The 26,658-nt window shown below is 39.5% G+C and overlaps 1 protein-coding gene across 6 annotated transcripts in view; it reads right to left on the bottom strand.

Moving 5' to 3' along the window:
• Positions 1-26,658, bottom strand: part of LOC131530616 (NACHT, LRR and PYD domains-containing protein 12-like) — a 104,518-nt gene that overhangs the window by 49,778 nt on the left and 28,082 nt on the right. For all 6 annotated transcript variants that reach the window (XR_009268443.1, XM_058760977.1, XM_058760976.1 and 3 more), the window contains exons 4-11: positions 8,450-8,551; positions 8,219-8,326; positions 7,630-7,714; positions 7,304-7,499; positions 3,218-5,042; positions 2,350-2,520; positions 529-702; positions 134-304 (exon numbers count right to left, since the gene is read on the bottom strand). Coding sequence is in view for 5 of the 6 variants with exons in the window: in XM_058760977.1 (XP_058616960.1) it covers positions 134-304; positions 529-702; positions 2,350-2,520; positions 3,218-5,042; positions 7,304-7,499; positions 7,630-7,714; positions 8,219-8,326; positions 8,450-8,551 (2,832 nt within the window). In the remaining variant the exon portion in view is untranslated. The remainder of the gene's footprint in view (positions 1-133; positions 305-528; positions 703-2,349; positions 2,521-3,217; positions 5,043-7,303; positions 7,500-7,629; positions 7,715-8,218; positions 8,327-8,449; positions 8,552-26,658) is intronic.

Here is a 26,658-nt window from a genome sequence, read left to right as displayed (position 1 = left end):
ACAATTAACAACAAGCTTTTAATTTTTTCCAATCTGCATTGTGGATTTTCAGACAACAGATCTTCCCTCTTCCCGATCTTCCTAGTTTATTCCCACTCAACAATGTTAGTATTAATGCATGTGCAATACTCACATCAGCGTGTTGAGTTTACAGTGTTTATCCTGCAGTAGAGCAGCGATCTGATTCACTCGTGTGTCTCCTAGTTCACGTTCACTCAGATTCAGTTCTCTCAGGAGTAACGGGTTTTTACCCACAATTCCAGTCACATACTGACAGGCTTCATCTGCAGCAGGACCCAAAAACCTGCAGAAGAGAAGATGAAGCAGGATTCAATTCATTTCTCAACTTTTACATATAGGGAAAATTTCGAAAATATTGCTTAAAAGCCCCCAATTTGTTTTTTTTTTTAAAAATCCTGAAGTTTGTTAACTTTGATGCAGCAACAGGTTGTTCAACATATACAGTATAAGTAAAAAAAAATATTCACCTGCATATCATTTATTTTGTATTATTTCATTACATCTCACCTCAGTGTCTTCAGCTGACAGTTTGGATCCTGTAGTAAATCATCGAGCTGCTTCACTCCTGATTGTCCAGGATCATTTCCTGTGAGATCCAGCTCTATCAGGTGTGAAGGGTTTGATCTCAGAGCTGAAGCCAGAGCTTTATATCCTTCTTCTGTGATACTGCAGTCTGACAGTCTACAACAGAAATGAAATTGTAACAGTCAACTGACTAATGAGCTATTCTAGAAATTACCTTTACAATATTACATTTACATTTAGTCATTTAGCAGACGCTTTTATCCAAAGTGACTTACAAATGAGGACATTAGAAGCAGTCAAAACCAACAAAAGAGCAACAACATGCAAGTGCTATGACAAGTCTTGGTTAGCCTAACGCAGTACACGTAGAAAGGTTTTTTTATTTTATTTATTTATTTTTTTATATTAAACTGTAAAGTGAATTATTTTTGTTACATGTTAGTTTATGGCCTTTAATATTTTACACATCGACTCACCCAAGAACCTCCAGTTTTCAGTCACTTAAAACGGTCATGAACTGATAAATGAAATTTCCCTCGATCTTTTGACATATAACAGGTCAATGTACTATAAAAAAAAAAAACATCCTGTAAGTTTCAGAACTCAAAAACGTTCTTGCTAGTTCAAAACCAGCTTTTATTAAAACCAAGCTAAGAAAACGACTCGTTTTGGAATTTGTCACATTATGATGTCATAGAATGACAAAAACGCCTCTGCAGAAGAAGATCAATGCCTGCTTCTATATCATTGCCTCTTTAGCCCTGTCCACTGATTCACGCATGTAATAGGAGGAGAGGAAATACTAGAGAGAGGCAAAGACAGGATTACTCTATCAACAAAATCATAGAGATCATAGGATTAAAAGACACTGTATAGTATCTACACCAGTCACAAACGTTGTCACAAACATCAGAAATAGAACGGGACATCAGTTTACTGTCAGGGATTTGTCATGTCAATTCATTCACTTCCAGTGATTTATAATGGGTTCTGTTGTCTTTAGCTGTGTCACGCCACTCGCATCGGCTGTAGACACAGGGTAACATTAGGAAAGCTCCAGATCTAACACTGAAAGATGCAGTGCTGAGTCTGGCTATAATGGATCCAACAGTAATGTCATGACACATGTTTATACAAATATTGCATTGACTGTTCCAGAGTGTTTGATATGTACTGAGTATTTATTTAACCCAAGTGACCCATGTTGTTTTAACAGAGTACGTAACAACAGCATCTATCTATTATTTTAATAAGCAAAACTGTTAGCCAATCATGGCAGTGGGCATTTACTTCTACATTTTGAATGTGTCCTCTCTATAAATCAGTGCCCCCCCCCATCTCAATTATTTTGACATTGACGAGCGCTGTAAGACTGCTGATCTGAAACGCCTCATGTTTCGGTCACACAAATGATTTACCGGAGACATGTGGCTTTGAGGAATGATTACCTCAAAATGTACGTCAGTATGCAGTTTTCCGTATTGCTTGTGTGCCAATAACTATCCCTATGCTATGGGTTGCCGACCGCTGATCTAAATGATCCACAACATACAAACAACCACAAAATAGTTAAAAAAAACAAGAAAATTTTAATTTTGAAATGGCCTAACATAAGTCCATTCTTAAACCCCATTGAAATGCTGTGGTAGGACTGGGAATGTAGAGTTCATGCTGGAATTAAAGCCTAAAAATTTCACTGAGCTGAAGCAGTTCTGCCCTCTATTCTGTGGCAAATTATCTAGCTCCATGTTAACTGATGGATCTGAATTCTAACCAAACAATAGGGATTGTCATAAAACTTACCTCAGTATCTCTAATGTGCAATTTATATTCTTAAGTCCAGTACAGAGCAGCTTCACTCCTGAATCCTGCAGATTATTATTGTCCATGTTCAGCTCTTTCAGATTGGTATCTGATCCAAGAACTGTAGCCAGAGCTACGCAGCTTTTGTCTGTTAAGTTACAATCATTTAGCCTACAAAAGAAATAAATCAAATCACAAATCACATATAATATATTTGTTAAATACAAAAATTAAATTAATACTAATTATTTTTACATGAACAGTAAATATACTGCATTATTATAATATATTACTATATATTAGAATTTTATTGATTCAAATTTCCTAGATAAAACAAACTAGCATGCTTGAATAAAACTTAATAAAATATGTAAATGAATAATAGGTTTATAGCATTAATGGCAATGAGTTATACATTTAAAAAGAGTATATCTGCTTTATAGCAGATGTTTAAGAAACTGAACTGCATATTGGGGTATAAATAACTATGGAACAATGTGCTTTATAATAACGTGATGTGCGGGACTGTCTCAACATCTGTCCCAACTTATTTTGAAAAAAAACAAAACATGTTTTGTCCAGTATATTTCAACACTTCTTTACGACTGGATGATCAGAGCGAGTAGTAGTAGTGTTCTGTCATGTGAGAACAGCCTAATCAAAGGTAACTAAGCTTGTCGTAAAACAAAATTACTATCACCCCCAGCACCCCAACTCCCCTCCCCGCCCCGTATTGAACCATGAGAAATCTGGTCACCCTATAATAATCACTATAGATCATGGGTGTCCAAACCTGCTATGTATCAATGTAGATAAATGCAATTTTAAGATGAGAACAAAACATGACAAATTGTATTAAATTACTTACAGTGCTCTTTTGGAGGTTTTGATGACTGCTGATAATCTAATGAGACACTCGTCTGATTTCTTGAATTTCTGAAGCTCAAACTCCTCCAGCTCCTCCTCTGATGTCAACAACACAAAGGCCACAGCAGACCACTGGGCAGGCGAAAGATCAGCAGATGAAAGACTTCCTTTACTAAGGTGGGTCTGAATCTCTTTCACCAGAGTTTGATCATTCAGTTCATTCAGACAGTAGAACAGATTGATGGATCTCTCTGGAGACAGATCAGCTTCAAATTTCTGCTTGATGTACTGAACTATTTCCTTTTTGCTCTGGCCATTGTTGTCTTCCTGCTTCAACAGACCTCGTAAGAGTTGTCGATTGAACTGGAGTGACAGACCAAGAAGAAAGCGAAGGAAAAGGTCCAGGTGTCCAGTTTCACTCTCAAGTGCCTTGTCCACTGCAGTCTTGAGCAAATCAATCATGGTTTCATTTTTGTTTTCCTGTTCTGTAGACTCATGAAGAAATATACTTCTCTTATTTATGTCTAGAAACAGATGTGCATAAAGGGCTGCAATAAACTCTTGAATGCTCAAGTGAACAAAACAGTACATGGTACCAACAATGATCCCTGTTTCCTCCTTAAAGATCTGGGTACACATGCCTGAATACACTGATGCCTTATAGACGTCAATACCACAAGCTTCCAGATCTGATTCATAGAAGATCAGGTTATTTCTTTCCAGCTGATGAAAGGCCAGTTTCCCCAGTGAAAGGATGGCATCTTTATCCCAGGAAACATCTGGTCTGTATTTTCCATCATACTTTCGGAGGCTCTGCAGGACCTGAAAGCAGAGAAAGTGTGTGTACATTTGTGTCAGAGTCTTGGGTGTGTCTACAGAATTTGATTCCTGCAGTGTTTTGGAGGCATCATCAGCCTGATTGTTTTTCACTTTTTTTTTTTTCTCCTCCAAAATGTTTTGGAGAACAGTGGCTGAAATCCAGCAGAAGACTGGGATGTGGCACATGATAAAGAGACTCTTTGATTTTTTAACATTATCAATGATTTCTTTGGCCAGATTCTCATCTTTGAATCTTTTTTTGAAGTACTCTTCCTTTTGTGCATCATTGAATCCTCGTATCTCTGTCAGCCGATCGATACAGTCAGGAGGAATCTTACTGGCAGCTGCTGGTCTGGTTGTGATCCAGATGAGAGCAGAAGGAAGCAGATTTCCCTTGATGAGGTTCGTCAGGAGAACATCCAGAGAGGCTGGTGATGATACATCAGACCATATCTCATTACCATCGAAGTTTAGAGGAAGACGAAATTCATCCAAACCATCAAGAATGAACAGGACTTTTTGGTTCCTTCTTGTAAGGTTCAGTCCTTTTGTCTCTGGGAAAAACTGAGTTATAAGGTCCAACAAACTTTGTTTTTCCTTTTCCTTTAAGTTCATCTCTCTGAATGGAAGAGGAAATATGAAGCTGATATCCTGATTTTCTTTTTCTTCAGCCCAATCCAGAACAAACTTTTGCACAGAGACTGATTTTCCGATTCCAGCAACTCCTTTTGTCAGTACAGTTCTGATCTCCTCGTCTTGTTCAGGTGTTTCAAACATCTTTGTGCACTCAATTTGTATCTCTTGTGTTTCGTGATGCCTGGAAGTAACTTCAATCTGTCTTACCTCATGTTCAGTATTAACCTGTTCACTACCACCCTGGGTGATATAGAGATCTGTGTAGATGTTATTCAGAAGTGTGGAGTCACCTTGCTGTGCAATTCCTTCAAACACACATTGATACTTCTTCTTCAGGTTAGATTTTAGCTGATGAATGAAGTTCAGCTCATCTAAATACAGGGACAAAAAAATATATATATATTGTTTGCCCACAAAATCAAATAACATAAACAGTATCACATCATATATTCATATTACAGAATGTACAAAACCCTAAAGATAAGAAGTGAAAATGGATGGAAAAAAGCAAAGAAAAACAAATGATTAAAAAAAAAAGGATCAAACCATTTTAGAGCATTCTTTAAATAAGAATTAGAGGAAATTAAAAAAGCAGTCCTGTATGTACATCAAGAGAGCTCTTTTATGTATTGTCAAAGGGGAGACCATATCAGCCAGAATTTGTCAGATTTTTGGCAACCACGTAGCAATCGGTGATATCCACATTTTGAAAGACGGAGCCTGTGATGCAGACCAAAGTAACAAAATGCATTTTTTAGCTAAATATACCAGGACAATAAATAACTGTATTGCATCTTTTTAAACAAACTGTTCACATAAAGATTCAATAAATATAAAGCTGGGGTCATATCAAAGTTTAGTTCAAGAAGATCTTTCAATACCCTATGTATTTTTTTCCAATATGGCAACATTTTGTCACAGTACCAAAAACAATGAATGAATGTGCCTTTATCTTTTTTACACTTGAAACATAGGCCTGTGGCATTGATAAACATCTTCTTAATACGCAGTGGTGTAAGATATATCCTATTAAAAAATTTAGAGTTGAGCTCATGGATCCCAAGAGAAGTACATTTCAGATACATATTATCACATACAATAGCCCAGTCATTCTCTTCAATGGTTCGACCAATATCCTTCTCCCAAACACCCTTCAGTTCCAGCAAGGTGGAAGTGCAATTACTAGACAAGATGTCATATGCCCTTGATATTAATCCCTTTAAACAAATTGGATTCAGTAAAAGGTCTTCAATCTCTGTTGTTTCACTTCTCAACTCTTCTTTTTTCTATCTTTGGTTTTAAAAAATGTCGCAATTGAAGTTATTTGTAAAAATTGGACTTTGGAACTTTATATTGCTCTACAATCTGCTGGAAAGACTTTAGGGTGCCCTCTGCAAATAAAAAAGATATTTGAGAGATTCCCAGTTTCAGCCATGCTGAAAGACCAATCTTCTGCAACGTTAAAGGCAAATCTGGGTTAAAAGAAAGTGGGGAAGACAAGAAAAGAGAGACAGAAATTCCTAGGTATGTCTTAATATCTCTCCAGGCTCGAAGAGTGTTTGATATGGTAAAATGTTCCGAAACCTTTTTTATCTTTGTAAAAAAATCTTTAAAAAATGGCAAAAATCTAATTGGTAATGGGGCGCAAGCTGTTTCTTCCATCTTATACCAAACAGAATTGGTCCTCTCACTACACCAACTGATCATATTTTTTATCTGGGCTGCCCAATTATAAATCTGAAGATTTGGCAGAGTATCCCACCCTTATCTTTTGGCTTCATTCATTTGGAAAATTTGATACGTAGCCTTTTATTATGAACTTTGAGAGGTGTTTACTGAAATCTTTGAAAAATGATTTTGCTAAATAACTAAGTATGGATTGGAATAAATATAAAAGCTTGGGAAGTACATTCATTTTTATTACATTTATTCTTCCTAGAAATGAGATTGGGAGTAAGCACCATGTTTTCAAGTTAAGCTTGATTTTCTCTATGAGAGGAATATAAATATTATTTATAAGATCATTAAGTGAAGCTGTGACAAAAATGCCTAGATATCTGAAGCCATTTTCTGATAATTGGAAAGGGGAAATAAATTTTAGATGTTCTAAAGAAGAGACATTTAAAGGTAGTGCAATGGATTTGGAAAGATTTATTTTATAACCAGAAATACTACTGTAATAAGAAATACATTTCAATAATACTGGAATAGATTGCTCTGGTTTAGACATAAATATAAGTACATCATCAGCGTAAAGTGATGCTCGATGATCTTCTCCTCCCACTATAATGCCATGGAAATTTATGCTCTGTCTAATGAGTTCTGCTAAGGGTTCAATGACTAGAGTGAAAAGCAAAGGTGAAAGAGGGCAACCCTGCCTTGTGCCTCTCCCTATGCAGAACGGAGTCGAAGTGAGACCATTCGCAAGTACTGTTGCTTTAGGATCAGAGTAAAGCAACTGAATCCACCTAATAAAATTTTCCAAGAGTGGCAAACAAAAAGTCCCACTCGACTCTGTGAAAAGCTTTTTCAGCATCAAGGTAGAGGACAAGTTCAGGGTGCCCTTCACTTTGAACAAAATTTCTAATACATTTCTAAGTGACAATATGACAGATGGTTATGAGTCTCTTACCTTCTAAAGTATTAGCAGCTTCATTTTGCTTCATATCTCTCAGGAAGTAGAGTGTGAGATCAAGAGCTGCTTCTTTGATACTGCATCTATTCTCATTAAAATCCTTCACAAAGTATTGTAAGGCTTCTTTTTTTAATATTTTCTTAAACTTTTCCAGCTCTTTCTTCAGAAATATGATTATTTTGCTTTCAAGATCCTAAAATCAAAGAAAAACACATTTTTATGTGTTCTTAAAAGGAAACGTAAATGATCAAGATAAATCAGCAATCAAAATTAAACTATCTTTTCGTTATAAATATAAACATTATGGAAATGTGTTTGCCTACTTGGAAGATCCAGAGGAGACTGTCATTGAAATTCTTGTAGTTCCTGTGAGTCTGGACATCAGAATCTAATGTCTCAGACTGAAGCCTATTAGTGAATAAAATGAAGTATTGCATTGCTTTCAGGGAAAATATTACAGAAATAGTTTGCAAATATTTTTTAACAAAGACAAATAGAAAGCAATAGCCGTTTAAGTTCACACTGTTAAAGTATAGGATCTATTTGAGTATAAATGTAGGTAAATATTAGGTCTGATTGTAAAATTTTCTGTCCTGCAAGCGAATAACACGGGGGCTGGTGAAAAATAATATATTCTGTATTGACAATAGGTATTTTCATACGCTATACAGCAGTTATGTTAGTGCACCAGAATTTATGGGGATTACAAAATACTGTATATAGTTTGCATCAAATCATTTTAATCTTCTTTGCTGATGCTCTTAGCATCTTAATGAAAACTCTAATAAATATTTGAACAATATACTGTAGTTTCAGGATAAATATTCAAAGAAATATTTTAGTTTTAGAAATATTTAGAAATATTTTATTAACAGTCCATGTGCAACCAACAATAAGAAACATATGAAATACCTTTTGTTATATGATGTTTTTTTCTCCCTAAATGTTGGTTGCTGGCCACCTTTTGAATGGTCACTCTTCACAGACAGAGAGCTGGACACATGTGAGCCTGATCTTACACTAATGACACAAAGAACAGAGAGAACAAAAGAAACAATATTACAGGAGGTACTCCAGGCTAATTTTTTAAGTTTTAGTGTTGTAAGTGGCAAAAATAGCTAACACAATACTGTAATGTAATACCTTTTGGTAGATGATGTTTTTTTCTCACTGAAATTTGGTTGCTGGTCATCTTTTGAATGGTCACTCTTCACAGACAGAGAGCTGGACACATGTGAGCCTGATCTTAATGACACAAAGAACAGAGAAAAATTAGTACAACCATATTAGTACAAACTCTGTTAGCCCTATTGATAAGATGAGAACATACTAAAACAAAATTAACATCATGTGTCTACTCCATAGCAATGAATATAATGAACAATGTGTCCAGTGATCAAGTCTGAGAAAGAGACAAAAATCTTTTAAAATTTCCCTGTAAAAATATCAACTGAGTTACACTGTAAAGCAGAGATTGATGTACATTTCTATTCATTTAAAGTAGGGCTGTCAGTTTAAAGTGATAACTATGGAGCAAATTTTGTGCCAATATTCATCAAACAAATCCAGTGCTTTGCAAATAAACACAATCTGCTTTGCAAAGAAAAACTCGACTTTCAAACAAACGCAAAGTGATTTGCAAATACAAAATTCTATTTGAGAGAAAATGCAGAGGTATGGACAAATATATGTATTATGTGTTACAACTGTGAGACTCCTTTGCCTTTTTATGAGGAAACTTGGCTTGATTTTCTCACAAATGCGTGCGGGCAGATTTTCTCACACGTGCAATTGAGCAACTCTCTTTTCCAAAAACAGCAGATGGCGCTGTTGGTCAATTTACGCTAGTCTCCCGAGACCCGAAACACCTCTTTACCTTTTCAGACCAGTATGAGTGGGGAACAGGTGAGTTTCTGTCTTACTATCTCTATAATTAACCATTTAGATGTTTTCAAAAAGCGACCCTACTACAGTGTCAGTGAAATTCACAACAAGTGCTGTAAAATTGTTAACATGATTGATTAGTTCAAAAATCAGGAGTGACATGGCTAAACATTTAACTAGGCAGTCTTTCCCTATAAAAACTGATCCCTCTTATCCTCTGTTGGATCGCAGGATATAGAATATACATATATTGATACAATTGTTCAACATTCAAAACAATGCAGGGGTATAACAATATATCGTGTCACAATATATCGTAATACAAAAATGCAAATGTAGAGTGGATAGCGACAATATTGTGTACCAAAAATGAAAGCATTTTGAATTTTATTTTTACGTTAGATCAAATAAGATTTATTGTCATTCTGCTATATATGTTGAGACATAGCCTCCAGTGGAGAGAAATGTTGTAGGCTACCTCTGCAGTAAAAGTTTAAACAAGTATAAAACTACACATAGACAACGTACTGAAAGGAGTAGGCTAAACTAATTATACAAATTGGCTACTATAATCAAACTAGTTAAAGTTCAGGTGAGCTTTATTGTGATTCAGCTATATAAATGTACCAAAATATAATCTAAACATTAATATCCCTTACGAAAATTAACCATGGTTTTACTAAATAAATACCATGGTATTTGTAGTAAAGCTGCCTATATTGAAATGGTAACCTGCAAAAAAACATGATTATCACACTTTTACTATAGTAAAACCAACTTCAATTTTCATAAGGGATATCATACTTTATTATCATATTTATGTTTATATATAGTATAGTAATATACATGCCTTGTACAACATGTAAAACTAAAAGTGGCCTGTAAGGAGATATTTCATATTTCAACCAATATACCAGCAGATTTTAGTCTGACAATAGCCTGTTTGGAAAAATCCAACTAAAATTATGTGTGTCTTTTTATATATGGTCGAGCAACATTTTAACTAATGAAGTTAAGAACAAAAGGCTACCGTCAGAAATTATATTAGTGGCTCTTTAAAATGCAAACGTTCATCTGAGTCACTCCGAGAAGAGTCCTCGCTGTCCAGAGTGTGTCTTCACCTGTGTAGCACGCTGTTTATTAAACCACTGTTTATTAAAATGCTGAATTTAGTATTACATCAGCGTGAACTTGTTCCTTCTCCCCAATTCACAGGACAAGAGTGACACCAGAAGAGAAATATTCATCATTTAGCTTAGCTAAAAAATACGTAATTATTTTAGACAAATGATAGCACAGTTACATCATTTAAAAAAAAAGTTTAAGATATTGTACTAAATAATGTGATTTGTTTTCTTTTTTTTTTATTAATAATTAATGACCTCTTGGGTGATATTACGATACTAAATTAAATTGTTTAAGCTTTCATTTTTGGTACACAATATTGTCGCTATCCACTATACGTTTGCATTTTTGTATTACAATATATTGTGACACGATATATTGTTATACCCCTGCATTGTTTTGAATGTTGAACAATTGTATCAATATATGTATATTCTATATCCCGCGATCCAACAGAGGTACGGAGAATGGATCAGTTTTTATAGGGAAAGACTGCCTAGTTAAATGTTTAGCCATGTCATTAAATGGTTAATTATAGAGATAGTAAGACAGAAACTCACCTGTTCCCCACTCATACTGGTCTGAAAAGGTAAAGAGGTGTTTCGGGTCTCGGGAGACTAGCGTAAATTGACCGACAGCGCCATCTGCTGTTTTTGGAAAAGAGAGTTGCTCAATTGCACATGTGAGAAAATCTGCCCACAAGCATTTGTGAGAAAATCAAGCCACGTTTCCTCATAAAAAGGCAAATGAGTATCACAGTTGTAACACATAATACATATATTTGTCCATACCTCTGCATTTTCTCTCAAATAGAGTTTTGTATTTACAAATCACTTTGTGTTTGTTTGAAAATCGAGTTTTTCTTTGCAAAGCAGATTGTGTTTATTTGCAAAACACTGGATTTGTTTGATGAATATTGGCACAAAATTCGCTCCATAGATAACTTAACACACCAGTGATATCACACCAGCTGCCAGCAGTAAGAGCAATATCACACAAGTGTTGATTTTGTCGCGAATATAATAACGAGTTTAAATGTGATTTTATATAGCAGTTCAGTAAATAAGACGTTGATATTGTGTTATATGTTAAACACAATATTATGTGTTTTTGCCATTTGCTCAATTTTACAGATATCATATTACCTTTAAAGCCATAGCAGCAGAATTGTTGTGCATCTCCGAGCAACACAGTGGTATTTAGTTTCTGAATGAATCTGTGTTTTGAACGAATCGTGTGAATCAAAGGCCCATTAATAAAAAGAGCCATTTACTTTATTCCAGAATGAACCAGCCATTCGAATGAATGAATGACAGGGCTTTTCACACTTGAAATTGTTAACCCTGGGTCATCCTAAATAAGCGAATCCTGGGTTATCTGTAATCAGTTTCACACTGCTCATACTATGCCTGGGGTTAACTGTTAACCCTGGGTATTCATTAACGGACGTTTCACACGGTACATTCCTAAACCCCCGGTTAATGTTCTTATTTGCAAATTTGCGGTGTCACTGTCTCTGATTGGACGAACAGCAGGCAACCTGTTTATACGGCTTTTCCCGCGTCTTGCCAGTTATTAAAAACGTTGCCGCTTATGTCTTTAGATCAGCGAAGATTGAGGAACAACTGATCAGCTGTACAGGCAGGGATAGCCATTTTTAAATAAATTTAGTAGCAGAGCTACTGCAAGCGATTTAGTGCCGGAAATCCATTTATCCTTTGCTGAACCTTCTGCATCTTCATGAAGAGCGCAGGTCATGGTTGCTTAGCAACGGCAGAAGCCATTGGAGCACAAGCTACAGCGCTCTGGAAAGAAGGAGAAAGCGGCGCGCTTAACATTTTAAACACGTTTTTAGGCACGACATGTGAACGGCCTCATGACGCACAAGGCCGAGAAAACAAAGACAAAAGTACAAAAGAAAGAAAACAAGGAGCAAAGTATGTGAATATTTCTTTGAATTTCTTTTAAGTGTGGCGAGACTAACGTTATTGTTTACTTGTACACAATAACGTTAAGAATAATACCGTCCCCTATTCACTGCAGTTCAAAAGATTTCCGTCTTTTGATATTACCTTCTCACCGACAACAACAAGCAAACACCGCTCCGTTTCACACTGAACAAACTTAGCACCGCAATGCGGGGTTAACACCACAAATGCGGTGCTAACCCTGCTCCGGAGCAGGGTTTTATAACCCCGGGTAAAATGCGATGCTGCTAACACCGCTTTCAAATTACAGGTGTGAAACGTGTCTTTACCCGGGGTTAAAAGCGGTGTTTAGAACGACGATAACCTGGGGTTAAGCGCAGTGTGAAAAGCCCTTTTTTGACAGTACTGATTTTCCTGTTCTGAGTGTTGAACCATTGCTCTGGGACTATTTTTTTCTTTTCTCTATTTCATAGTTGAACTTGTTGGACGTTCTACAGTGTTTTCATCTCAAGACGTTTGAAATTATTTTTTGGATGGACACTTGCATAGACTTTCTAAACTGGGAACAGAGCTTGCTTTTGAACAAAACTGCTTCTGTTTTTTTTGGTGTTGAAAGATTTTTCTGTTTCCGGAAACATTTTCATGGACAGTGATTTGTGACAGTGAGTCGTTTCTAAAAGGAAAAGACCTGATATTAACAGGTTTCCTTGGTTGAACTGATTACCCTGCCATATATGGACACTCCAACACCAGCCCAGTTCTACGGTGAGGTAAAAGACTAATATTGGGTTATGACTCTTACTCCGGTATGTTGATTGTATGTTGATATAAAAGTCAGTGAAGTGAGATGTAAAAATGTACTACGAACTGTTGGTTTAACTGAATATCATCTGAACTTTCTGAGGGAACTGTTTCCTTGATTCTGATTGTTGTGGGGATTACAGCAGTAAACAAAGAGACTCTGAATGCAAGTTTGAGTTAATTAAAAAAAAAAAATTTGGACATTTACATCGGTCAATTTTCAAGTGAAGAGTTTATTTGAATTTCTTTATTCTCTATTATTCTTGTGTTTTCTTTGTTCAAACACTCAAAATAAACCCAAACTTCTGTTATCTTGGAGTAGGGGCATTCCTCCTGTCTTGTGGGCTGATAGAGGGGAAGAAGGATTAATATTACTTCATACTCTGGGAGCTACCGTGTACATTATTGAACTCCAGAGCCTCAATCCTCATCAGTCGCTGATACAGAAGGCAAAAGCATACTCCGCAAGGCAGATAAAACCATACTTAAATAAGTACAGGAATTAAATGTACTAGGGTTTGAAGACCTAGATCTTGTCATTTCCCTAGTCATCCAAGATACATTGCTGAACATAATCTTACCCCTACGTTGTAGTGATATTTCCCGCTACACACGCACACACATATATATATATATACATATATATATATATATATATATATATATATATATATATATATATATATATATATATATATATATATATATGCACATACACATACACACATTAAAGGAATAGTTTACCCCAAAAATAAATTCTGTCAACGTTTACTCAGCCTCATGTCGTTTCAAACCAATCTTTTGTGGAACAGAAATGAAGGTATTTTGAAGACTGTTATTAAAGCTGTTTTAGTTACCAATGACTTTCATTTTATGAAGAAAAAATACTAAGACATTTTTTTAATTATCTTCTTTTATGCAGTGGTGTATAAAGTACCTGAAAGCCATACTCAAGAAAAATAAACAGATATCTTACCAGAAAATGACTTTGGTAGAAGTTGAAGTCACCATTTAGAATATTACTTGAGTAAAAGTCCTAAAGTATTTGATATTAGTATATATATGTGATATATGTTCATACGGAGTAGCAAGATTGTGTTTAGTTTTAACTCTTTCTTTGGGTAAGAATAAGAAGCACTTCATCCGGTACTTAGTGTCTTTCATGAAAACATTTTTGGAATCTGCATCTGAAGTGATATTTAGATGTATTTACATAGTTCAATGTAGCTCAGAGGGGACATGAATGCATTTAACCTGCAGTTACAGATGCATAAATAGTCCTAATGTTTTTTTTTAACGTAAAACATTGAATACTGATATTTGAAATGATTTAAAACATGAAACAAATGTGAAATTAAAACCGCCAGTAGGTGACAGCAAGTGACTGCCCACCAGCAACTATAGTTGCCGCAGTTTATAGTTGTCATTTTCCATTTGTAAGTAATTTTCTAGATGTTTTCCATGTTTGATGTCTCAATGACATGCAAGCTAACAACCAAATAAAGGATGTCAAGGGGAAAAAAAGGTATTCACTTCCTTCCTGTCACATGAGGCTGTCAACTTCCTACTCCTATTTTCAGGAAGCATGGCAAAGGCAAACCTTCCCAAGGAAAGGTCATTTTCATGTTACTAATAAGTATTTTTTGTTGACTTATATACATCTACATAATCATGAAGGTCTCTATAATCATCCAAACAAAATAATTCTTACAAGAGACCTATAGTTTTTTGTATACTTAGTCATAAGTCCAAGTGGCAACTATAGTTGCCGGTGGGCAAATGACTTGTAAGTACATATAACATATATCATGGGGAAATGGGGGTACTGTTGCTAGCATCATGCTACTCATGTTACCTTCTTGTTAAAAACAGATTTTTAGCATCATGCTAGCAACATGCTAACATGTTAGTATGTTGCTAGCATCATGCTAATCACATTAAAGGGGTGGTTTACTGCGATTTCACTTTTTTCATTTTAAATAGTGTGTAATGTTGCTGTTGGTGCATGAACAGTATCTGCAAAGTTGCTGCACTGAAAGTTCAACGTAAGCGGAGATATCGTCAACGAGATACTTCCCGGGTTGCATACGAAATAAACCCATCAACCCCTCCCTCCGGAACATGCCAAAGAGGGGGCAAGGCCATGTTCTGCGGCTTTGTCGAAGAGGAAGAGTTATAGTGGAGAGTTGTAGTCATGCCGTCGAAACGGTGTTATTTTCACCCAGCTGTCAGGTCTTCTGTGTTCAGGCTTCCTACGGACGCTGTAGATCGTCAACAATGGTTAAAATTTATGTTTGATTATGTTCCTGACAATTACAATCCTAATTTAGCTCTCTGTGCTGCGCATTTTACGGAAGACAGCTTCAATGCCGGATTCACACAGAAACTATTACTAAAACATGGAGCAGGACAACTTTAAAACCAGAGGCAGCAGTTGTTGGGCCACAACCTGTAAGTAAGATTTCATAATTTTAAATGTATTTGCATGTATAATTTCAGACGTAATGTTTTAGTTTTATCAAGGTCGTAAACAAATGCCAACGCTGGCTTTAGTAGCCAGTTAGTTAAATGCTATTTCGTGTGTCTATGACAAACGCGTACAAACATTTTGGACCCGAATTTGTAATTATGTACTAATTTTGTAAATGTATTTTCCATGTATACTTTATGACGTAATTTTTCGATTTGATCAAGAACGTAAACACAAGCCAACGCTGTTTGGTTATAGTAGCCAGTTAGTTCGAGGCTATTTTGTGTGTATAAGACAAACGTGTACAAACTTCAAACAATTATATGTAATCACAACAGCAAACTTCATTCAGAAACGTGTTGTAAGAGCCGTGCTTGCAGAAGTTCTGCTTGACTCTCTTCATTACTGCTTTCTGGGTCTGATTCTGGCTCAAACTGATACGGCAATATTGACACCATTATTTACCTTTGACCGCAGCACATGCTGTCGCCCCGTGAAGGTAATGGGCGTGAAGTTTCCGGACAATGTGCAGTACGCAGTTTAGCCAATCACAACACACCGGCCCAACCAACCAATCTGAGCCCATCGCCTGTTTCTGAGGGAGTGGTTTCAGAGAATCAGGAAGTCAACCGGTCGTTCAAGTGACAGAGGAGAAAGCGGCTTACAATAAAGGTGAAATATATGAAAAATAAGGCGTTTTTAACAAACGAAACACGAAGACATGTTATATTGCACCCCATAAACACAATCAAGCAAAGAAAAAAAGCAGTAAACCACCCCTTTAACAACTTGTTTAAAACATGTTAACATCATGCTAGCAAAATGTTAATCATGCTAATTTTGTTTTAACATTTTCTTGTGTTGATGTTGTTAGCATAATGCTAACACAATTAACATGTTGTTAGCATGTTGTTAACATGATGCTAAAATGATTAGAGTTACTATTAGTGCCTAGTGCCGAGTTTTCCCAGGGCAAGCACCACTCACATTTTCTTCAGAAAATGTACAGTGCCCTCCACTAATATTGGGACCATTGGTAAATTTGAGCAAAGGCAGCTGTGAAAATAAATTTGCATTGTTTATGTTTTTGATCTTTCATTAAAAAAATTCACACAAAAAAATGAAGTAAAACAACTGAAAGTTGTTTCATGATGATTTTTTTTTTTTTTTTCTCCAATGCATGTCAAAGTCTTCAGGCATTATAGGAGAAAACTCAGAGCTGTTATCTTGCACTCTCAGAAATAAAGGTACAAAAGCTTTCACTGGGTACCTTTTCAAAAGGTACACTATTGTACCTATTAGGTTCAAATATAATAATAATAATAATAATAATAAACTTTATTTTCTATAGCGCCTTTAAATGGAGATCTCAAAGCGCTTTACAACAACAAATAAAACCATACACAATAACAATCAAAAACACAACAAATAAAACAATGTAAAAATAATACAAATTTAATTAAAAGCTAATCTTTCATTAAAAAAATTCACACAAAAAAATGAAGTAAAACAACTGAAAGTTGTTTCATGATGATTTTTTTTTTTTTTTCTCCAATGCATGTTGGACACAATTATTGGCACCCCTAGAAATTATTATGAGTAAAATATCTCTGAAGTATATTCCCATTCATATTTACATTTTAGCACACACGGGTGACTGGGAGCATGAAATTGTCCAGCCATGACTTCCTGTTCCACAGGATTATAAATGCCAACTGATAAAAAAATCTTAACCTAACTGCCTCTGTTAGAAATCTTATAATGGGCCATGGTTGGATCTTCCATCAGGACAATAATCCAAAACAAACATCAAAATCAACACAAAAATGTGTCACTGAGCACAAAATGAGGCTTCTGCTATGGCCGTCCCAGTACTCTGACCTGAACCCTATAGAAAATGAGTGGGGTGAACTGAAGAGAAGCAGCACCAACATGGAGCTGGGAATCTGAAGGATCTGGAGAGAATGGTCTCTGATCTCTTCTCAGGTGTTCTTCAAAGTCTTCAGGCATTATAGGAGAAAACTCAGAGCTGTTATCTTGCACTCTCAGAAATAAAGGTACAAAAGCTTTCACTGGGTACCTTTTCAAAAGGTACACTATTGTACCTATTAGGTTCAAATATAATAATAATAATAATAATAATAAACTTTATTTTCTATAGCGCCTTTAAATGGAGATCTCAAAGCGCTTTACAACAACAAATAAAACCATACACAATAACAATCAAAAACACAACAAATAAAACAATGTAAAAATAATACAAATTTAATTAAAAGCTACCCTAAAAAAATGAGTTTTAAGGCAAGATTTAAAATTGCTAAGATTTTTAGCTTGCCTTATCTCAATCGGTAAAAAATTCCACAGTTTTGGAGCTAATGAAGAAAAAGCCCTAACGCCCATCAATCTTAAACGGGTTAAAGGAACAGTTAGAAGACCAGTTTCAGATGAGCGAAGGTCACGTGTTGGAATATAAGGAATTAAAAACTCAGACAAATATTGAGGTGCCAACCCATGTAAAGCCTTGTAAGTAAGCATCAAAATTTTAAAATCAACCCTAAAACTAACAGGAAGCCAATGCAAAGACTCCAAGACTGGTGTAATATGATCTCTCATCCTAGTTCTAGTAAGGATTCTAGCAGCCGAGTTTTGCACTACCTGCAATTTGTTTAGGGTAGCTTTTGACGCCCCAGCCAACAAGGCATTACAATATTCAATCCGGGTAAACACAAAAGTGTTAATCAACCTCTCAGCAACAGGAAAGGACAGCATTGGACGTAGAGTCTGGCAATATTTCTAAGATGAAAAAAAGATGTTTTAACAGTGCTTTGAACATGTGGCTCAAAAGTTAAATTGGAGTCGAAAATAACCCCCAAATTCTTTAGTTTTGTTTTAAACTCCATAATTGAACCATCAACGGACAAAGTAATCGACCCAGCTTTACGTAATTGGTGAGGTGAACCAATGAGCATAACCTCAGTTTTTTCACTGTTAAGACAAAGAAAATTTTGTGACATCCATTCTTTTATCCTAGAAATACATGTGGAAAGAACATCAACAGACACAAGATCATTAGGTTTAGTATGTATATAAATCTGAGTATCATCTGCATAAAGGTGAAATTTTAGACCAAGAGATCTCAAAAGCTGACCAAGTGTAAAAATATAGATGTTAAAAAGCAAGGGGCCCAAAATTGATACCTGAGGGACTCCAGATTGCACAACACCAATTTTAGACCTAAATCCACCCATGGAAACAAATTGCTTACGATCAGAGAGGTAGGACTTAAACCAATTAAGTGCAATATCAGAGACCCCAAAAACAGTTTCTAGACGAGTAATTAAAACCGAATGATTTACAGTGTAAAAAGCAGCACTGAGATCAAGCAGGATCAAGATTGATAGATAACCAGAATCTGAAGCAATTAACAAATCATTAGTAACCTTGACCAGTGCTGTTTCAGCACTATAGAATTTGCGGAAGCCATATTGTAAAGGTTCAAAAAGATTGTTTTCAGTCAAATGAGAAATTAACTGAGAAGCAACCACTCGCTCCAGAATTTTAACAAGAAAAGGAAGATTAGATATTGGACGAAAATTTGAAAGGTTTACACAATCAATATTTGTCTTCTTTGGTACTGGGGTAACTGCAGCAATTTTAAAACTTGGCGGGACAACCCCAGTACACAAAGAGTCATTTATAATGCTCAAAACAGCAGGACACAAGGAAGCAAAACATGACTGAAACAGACTAGTAGGTATGGGATCAAGCAAAAAAGTGACTGGCTTCATTTGAGAAACCTCCTTTTGAAGAGAATATGAATCAAGTGTACAAAAATTTGAAAAAAAAGTACCGGAATAAGGAACATTAACAGAAGAGGGCGACAATAAAATAGAAGCACAAATACCCTTGTGTACATTATCAATCTTGGTAGCAAAAAAGTCAAGAAACTTATTACAAAGATGAGTTGAAGCAGTAACATGTAAAGAACTATTACACTTCAGCAATCTGTTAATACAGTTAAACAGTTGTCTCGAGTTCCTCTTCAGGAACTCGAGCTGCGTCCAAGAACGCTAGGGGAACGCCTCCAGCGTGACCGCGCTCTGATACAAATGTAATCTGTCCAAAGGATGGGCGAGACGTCACGGGCGGGTGACGTAATGGCCAGGAGGCATAAAAGCACGTGCGGTGGAACCGGCGTCAGCTTTTGTCATTCAGCAACCGCTACTCTGTGTGTGTCTGTCGATCTGTGTGGCGAGTCTTATTTAGTGTTGTTTGTCACTTGAAATAAGCTCCACAATGTCTAAAGTGCAGAGAAACTGCACTTGGGCGAGAGCAGATCGCATTACAGGCTGTGTTTTTCACTAACAGTCCGTGTGTGGTCTGCTTGAGAGCAGAGCACGCAGAGTCCGCTTGTGAGCGTTTGTCGCTGCGTATGCTTACTCTCAGAGGGCTCTCTTTGAGGAGGGAGCTTTCACATGCGTTCCTTGCGTTACCGGCCCGCTTTGTCTTTGCACGAGCATTGTTTGCACAAGCTTATTATGAACGAGGTTGTCATTATAGCAGTGTCCCTGCATAGGAACGGAGTTCGCGCTGTCAGCTCGAGAGAAAAAAAGAAGAAGAAAAAAAGGGGCTGATCGTGCTGCTCCCCGCCGTATGATCTCGCGGTTCCGGTCCGCCGCTGCTGAGGCACGGCGGCGAATGAGATCGCGGGGATCGCACATAGATCTGGCGGACGGGTTGGAGACGGGTTCGCCCTCTCTCCACATGCAATCCCCAGATCTAGCGCTCTCGCTCGGGGCTGGAAGCCGCGGTGCGGTTCTTCCCCTTTGAGTGAGAGCTCACTGTTGCAGCAGCGTTGCCGGCGGCGCATGCATTATGTCATTCTCGTTCGTTTCATGAATCCTTTTCATATCAGACCGTATTTACTTGTCTGGTTGTTTTTCTCCATTTAATTCTGAGGAATTAAATGATCTATTTCATCTAACTAGGAGAAGTTAGGTGTGTATGTGTAAAAGGAGCCTAAGAAAACTTGGGATTTTCTCGGTGAGAGCACAATGTTTTACTTCTCTTCCTCTGAGGAGGTTGATGTGGTCAGCAGGGGCTGCTGGGCGGAGCAGCCCCAACCGTGTTCCAGCTCCTCATAGGGAGCGTCACTTCTCTTACTCCCCAGTATGTTGGAGTCAGAGTGGCGCTCCTGGGCCGAGGCCTTCTAGCAGAAGGCGGATCTGCGGACCGTCACTCTCGCTGGATAGTCTTTGGCTAAAACATCCTGCTGCCTATGGCCCAGGACTTCTGAGGGCCGGCCCTCTGGGGAAGAGTGGCATACACGGTGCCCGTCTCTCCTCAGTGCCCTCAGGAGATCGGTCTGCCAACCCTGCCACGTACGGTGTTCCAGGGCGCAGCGATCTCCAGCGAGCACACATCTCAGTTTCTTCCGCCCGGAAACGTAGCGGAGCTGAGATGCTCGCCACCCCTTCGGGGGTCTCTAGAGCAGCTAGTTTGGCTTTCTCCTGCCGGTGTGCCGTTCAGGATACCGAACTAGCCGCTCTGATTATACCAGAGGCCAGTCTCCAGAGACTGGTTCCTTAGTAGGCACCTGGCGGTGTGGGAGCCCCTGCCAAGCGTGTCTCATTGGGTCCTGCGTTGCAGGCTCTGGTTCTATCAGTCTAGTCTTCCTAGAAGATGACGCGAGTCTGAGGACAGTCGCTTCAATAGGAGACTTCGGCTGAGGTAGTCCTGGTGCCCATGGCCCAGAACTTATGAGGCAGGCCCTCTGGGGAAAAGCGGCGTACACCGCGGTACATGGTGCCCGTCTCTCCTCAGTGCCCTCAGGAGATCGGTCTGCCAACCCTGCCACGTACGGTGTTCCAGGGCACAGCGATCTCCAGCGAGCTCACATCTCAGTTTCTTCCGCCCGGAAACGTAGCGGAGCTGAGATGCTCGCCACCCCCTTCAGGGGTCTCTAGAGCAGCTAGTTTGGCCGTCTCCTGCCGGCGAGCCGTTCCAGGACACCGAGCTAGCCGCCCTGGTTATACCAGAGGCCAGTCTTGAGAGACTGGTTCCTTAGTAGACTATTTGGCAGCGTGAAAACTACTGCCAAATGTGTCTCCATGGGACCTGCATACTGTAGAGAGAGGCTACAGAATCCAGTTTGGTTCTCCTCCGCCTCTTTTCAACGGGGTGAATCCCACTCTGGTGGGCCCCGAGCAGGTTCTGGTAATGGAGCAGTAGAGTACTCTCTTGAGGAAGGAGGCCATCGAGGTGGTCCCTCCTCTCGAAAGAGATTCTGGGTTCTACAGCCGGTACTTCATAGTTCCCAAGAAGGATGGAGGTTGGCGTCCCATTTTAGATCTGCATCAGTTGAACCACTCAGTCAGCAGACTGAAGTTCAAGATGCTCAAGCAGGTCGTGTCTCAGATCAGGTCCGAGGACGGGTTTGTCACGATCGATCTAAAAGACGCATACTTCCATATCTCCATCCTTCCCACTCACAGGGAGTTCCTGAGGTTTGCTTTCGAGGCAAAGCTCACCAATATCGGGTTCTTCCTTCGGCCTAGCACTCACCCGCACTTTTACAAAGTGTGTGGATGCCGCGTTAGCTCCGTTGCGGCTACAAGGCATCCGCATATCCACTTTGGTTGATTCTCGCTCTATCAGAGCAGATGGCGGCTCAACATCAAGATGTTGTTCTTGCTCGCATTAAAGTGTTGGGGTTAAGACTGAACGCCAAGAAGAGTGTGCTTTCTCCATTACAGAGAACCACTTATCTTGGTGTGGTGTGGGATTCGACCACGATGCAGGCACGTGTGTCCCCTGCTCGGATCGAGTCGATCCTCACGGCAGTCAGGAGAGTGAAAGAAGGCCAGTCACTCAATAGTGGTGGCTCAAGACCAAGGGGTTCTCCCCAAGGGGAAACCCGCTTCACATGATCAAGGTCACGTGGTGGTGCCTACGTGCCTTAGACATGTGGAGACATCCTTGGTTCTTGTCTCAGGGCCTGGTGCTGGGAGCTCCGTGTCGCTGCGTACGCTAGCGACGGACGTGTCCCTCACCCTGCCCGCAGTCTGTGGAGTACTCGCCGTCTCATGTGGCACTTCAACTGCCTGGAGATGCTGGCGGTGTTTCACAGAAACACTTTCTCCCAGACCTAAGAGATCGCCGGTGTTGGTGCGATAGCACCGAAAACACTGCGGTGGTCTCTTACATCAACCACCGAGGTGGTCTGCGTTCACGCCCCCTGCACAGGCTGGCGTACCAGATCCTTGGGTGGTCCCAGGACAAACTCCTCTCGCTGAGAGCAGTTCACATGCCTGGGCATCTCAGTGTGGGAGCAGACATCCTGTCGAGGCAGGGGCTGAGGCCCGGGGAATGGATGCTTCACCCTGAGCACATTTGGAGAGTGTTTGGCCAGGCTCAGGTGGACCTCTCCGCTACTCAGGTAAGTACACAGCGCATGTCCCCTCTGGTACTCTCTAATTTCATCCAGCTCCACTGGGGCTGGATGCCATGGTACAGACGTGGCCAAGGCTTCGTCTGTCGTTTTCCCCGATCGCTCTGCTCCCGGGAGTTCAGCGAGAGTGCGCTGACACGAGGTCTGTCTACTTCTGGTAGCACCGTTCTGGCGGGCCGAGTATGGTTCTCGGACCTGATTTCTCTCCTCGACGGCTCTCCATGGGAGATTCCGTCAGGAGGATCTCCTCTCACAAGCGGGGTCTGTCACCCCGCCCGGAGCTGGAAGTTGTAGGTGTGGCCCTGAGGCACAGCCCATAACTTCCGGTCTCCCAACCGAGGTTGTTGAGACCTTCCTCCAATCCAGAGCTCCCTCAGCGAGGAAACCATACGCCTTGAAGTGGAACTTTTCACTTCTTGGTGCGGAGACCGCCAGCTCGACCCAGTCAACTGCCCGATTGATACAGTTCTGGAGTTTGTGCGGGCCTGTTCCTCCAGGGTTAACCCACTCCACCCTGAGGGTTTACGTGGCGGCTATACCGGCCTACCGCGCCCTTCTCGGTGGCCTTTCAGTGGGTAGGCACCCCCTAGTTACATGTTTTCTCCACAACACAAGGGACTTGTACACCCTGAAGTGAAGTGTCACTTCATGGTGCAGAGGTTGCCAGCTCGACCCAGCCAACTGCCCATTTGGTACAGTTCAGGAGTTTGTGCGGGCCTGTTCCTCTGCAGGGTTAACCCACTCCACCCTGAGGGTTTACGTGGCGGCTATACCGGCCTACCGCGCCCTTCTCGGTGACCTTCAGTGGGTAGACACCCCCTAGTACATGTTTCCTCCAGAGGCTGAGGCCTCCGGCCAGAGAGTGTTTGCTATGTGGTGGATCAGGATGCTATTCCATAGCCTCGAGTCCTCTGCTCTCCCTCTTGGGGATCAAGACTCACTCTTCAGAAGTTGGCCTTGGGACGCAGCCACCTGTGACCTTTTTCCCTCGCCTAGCTGTGCTCCATCCACACTAGGCAGGATTTGTCAGTCTGGCAGCGTGGGGATCTCGTTCCCCTAGCGTTCTTGGACGCAGCTCGAGTTCCTGAAAAGGAACGTCTTAGGTTACGTATGTAACCCCAGTTCCTCGAGGAACGAGGCGCTGCGTCTCGGCCATACTTCCGGCATCCCTGCGGCGGTTGTTTCATTCCTGAAGCTGGCGCGGTTCCACCGCCGCGTGCTTTTATGCCTCCTGGCCATTCGTCACCCGCCCGTGACGTCTCGCCCATCCTTTGGACAGATTACATTTGTATCAGAGCGCGGTCACGCTGGAGGCGTTCCCCTAGCGTTCTTGGACGCAGCGTCTCGTTCCCTCGAGGAACTGGGGTTACATACGTAACCTAAGACGTTTCTTTGGTTGTCATCAATCATCTTAGAAAAATAATCTGATCTAACAGAAACCATTCTAACCTTATACTCTTGTAAACAATCTTTCCAAGCTTCATAATTAACAGTCAAACCAGAAAGACGCCACTTCCGCTCCATTTTACGACAAGATGTTTTCATCATACGCAAATCATCATTATACCAAGGAGCAGGACGTACAAAAGAAACAGAACGTGACTTTTGAGGAGCAAAAGTATCCAGGCCAGACAGGAGAACAGAATTTAACATGGAAACCTTTGTCTCTAATGGATCAGACAAAGAAAAACTACTTAATGAGGAATCAATAAAAACAGAAAAATCAGAAAGCTCAATTGATCTCCATTTCCGATATGTCATAATACGAGACGAGGAAATATTAACACCAGGTAAATACAGATCAAAAAAGATTGCCAGATGATCAGACAATCCCAAATCAACAGTAGACAACTGAGACACAAGAGAACCACTTGAAATCACCAGGTCTAAAATATGTCCTTTGTTATGTGTAAAACAGTCAACAAACTGATTCAAGTCAAAGCACTCCAGTAAAGACAAAAAGTCTTTTGTTAATGCAGAATCTTTTTTGTCCATGTGGATGTTAAATTCCCCTGAATAAGAGTTCTCTCAAATTTGAGGCACAAATAGGACAACAGCTCTGCAAATTCAGGTAAAAAGTATTTGTTTGCATTAGGAGGCCAGTAGACTGTAACTATAGCAGTAGGAGAAGACTCAGAAGTAATCAGAACGAGGCATTCAAATGAATTAAACAAAGGAGCAGCTACGGGACTTAAACTGTATTGTTGATTATACAACACAATGATACCCCCACCTCTACCAGAGGATCGCGGGAGATCAAACAACCCGTAGCCAGCAGGAGTAAGTTCGTTAAAAAGCAGACCATCCGACTGCTTGTGCCATGTTTCAACCAGACATAGAATGTCCAGGTTTTTTTCCACAATAATGTCAGATAAAGTCACAGCTTTGTTGTTAACAGAACGAGCATTAAAAAACGCCGATTTCAACAGGCGCGGGGACTCAGAAAATGCCAGAGAGATCTCTTTATGTATAGGCACAGACAAGTTGTTATAGTTAATCCCAGCAGGGCTGTACAGCAGCCTTTGAGGTTTACGAAAAAATGTGGGATAGGACACAACATCAGATGACAGATGAGCAAAACTGCGCCTTGAAGAGCGATGGATGTAGCGTTTACGCCGAAGAATTCCAGCATCTCCGCAGATTGTGTAAATGTCATTTGTCAAATAATAGTTCCGCTTTAGTTTGAACAGCTGACAAACAGTGTACCTTAAGGCCATGCAGGAGGAATCCACACTGACAGCAGCTTCGCAGCAGTGTAAATCCAAAGCAGGGCAACAGGAAAGTTGGTTCCAATAACAAATACGCAAAAATAGGAGCAATAATCCAACACGTGAATTGTAGTTCCACATCTCCGTAAAGCAAGACGACACAACAGTCTTCTAAGCTCCAAAACCGTTTATCACACAAAAGCATCAGCAGTAGTAGTGAATAATAAAACAAACAAAACGGGAGAAAGGAGCGGCAGCCAAACGCGCCAGCGTACCCCTTCAACCGGCATATAAAATATATAAAATATAAATATACATTTTAAGTACTAATATGTACCTTTAAGGTACCAAAATGGACCCTTTAGGTACAAACATGTACCCTTTGAAAAGGTACCGCCCCAGTGACAGCTTTTGTACCTTTATTTCTGAGAGTGTGCGAAAAGGACGATGCAATAATTGGGTGCCAATAATTGTGGCCAACATGAACTAGAGAAAGCATTTTTTTCACAATGAGACCCCCCCCCCCCAACTCACTTTCAGTTGTTTTACTTCAGTGAGAGGTTAGAATTTTGTGAATTTTTGGAATTAAAGATCAAAAGAATAAACAATGCAGATTTATTTTCACAGCCACCTCTGCTTATATTTACCAAGGGTGCCAATATTATTGGAGGGCACTGTACATATTTATGTATTTTTATATATTTATTTTCATTTAAATTTTTGATACACAATGCCCTGTTGGGGCAACTTAATGGCTGCAATTTGTTCTGCACTATGTTCCACCACTTTAAGACAAATGGATTTGTTGTTTGTTGTGCATTCATATTCAAGAGATTAAAAGCTAGATGCAGTTTTTTTTGGGTTTGCATCGAATGTTCTTCGACTTTTATACATAATAAATTTGTTCATGAATAAAGATTGATCTGTTGAAAGCAGTTATTTTGAGTTAGAAGCCAAATTTTCTCCTCCTATTAAAATTTGACATT

This window comes from Onychostoma macrolepis, chromosome 22, assembly GCF_012432095.1.
Source record: "Onychostoma macrolepis isolate SWU-2019 chromosome 22, ASM1243209v1, whole genome shotgun sequence".
Classification (NCBI taxonomy): Eukaryota; Metazoa; Chordata; class Actinopteri; order Cypriniformes; family Cyprinidae; genus Onychostoma; species Onychostoma macrolepis.
The sequence above is the reverse complement of the archived record's forward strand: the minus strand, read 5'-3'. Positions and strand labels throughout refer to the sequence as shown.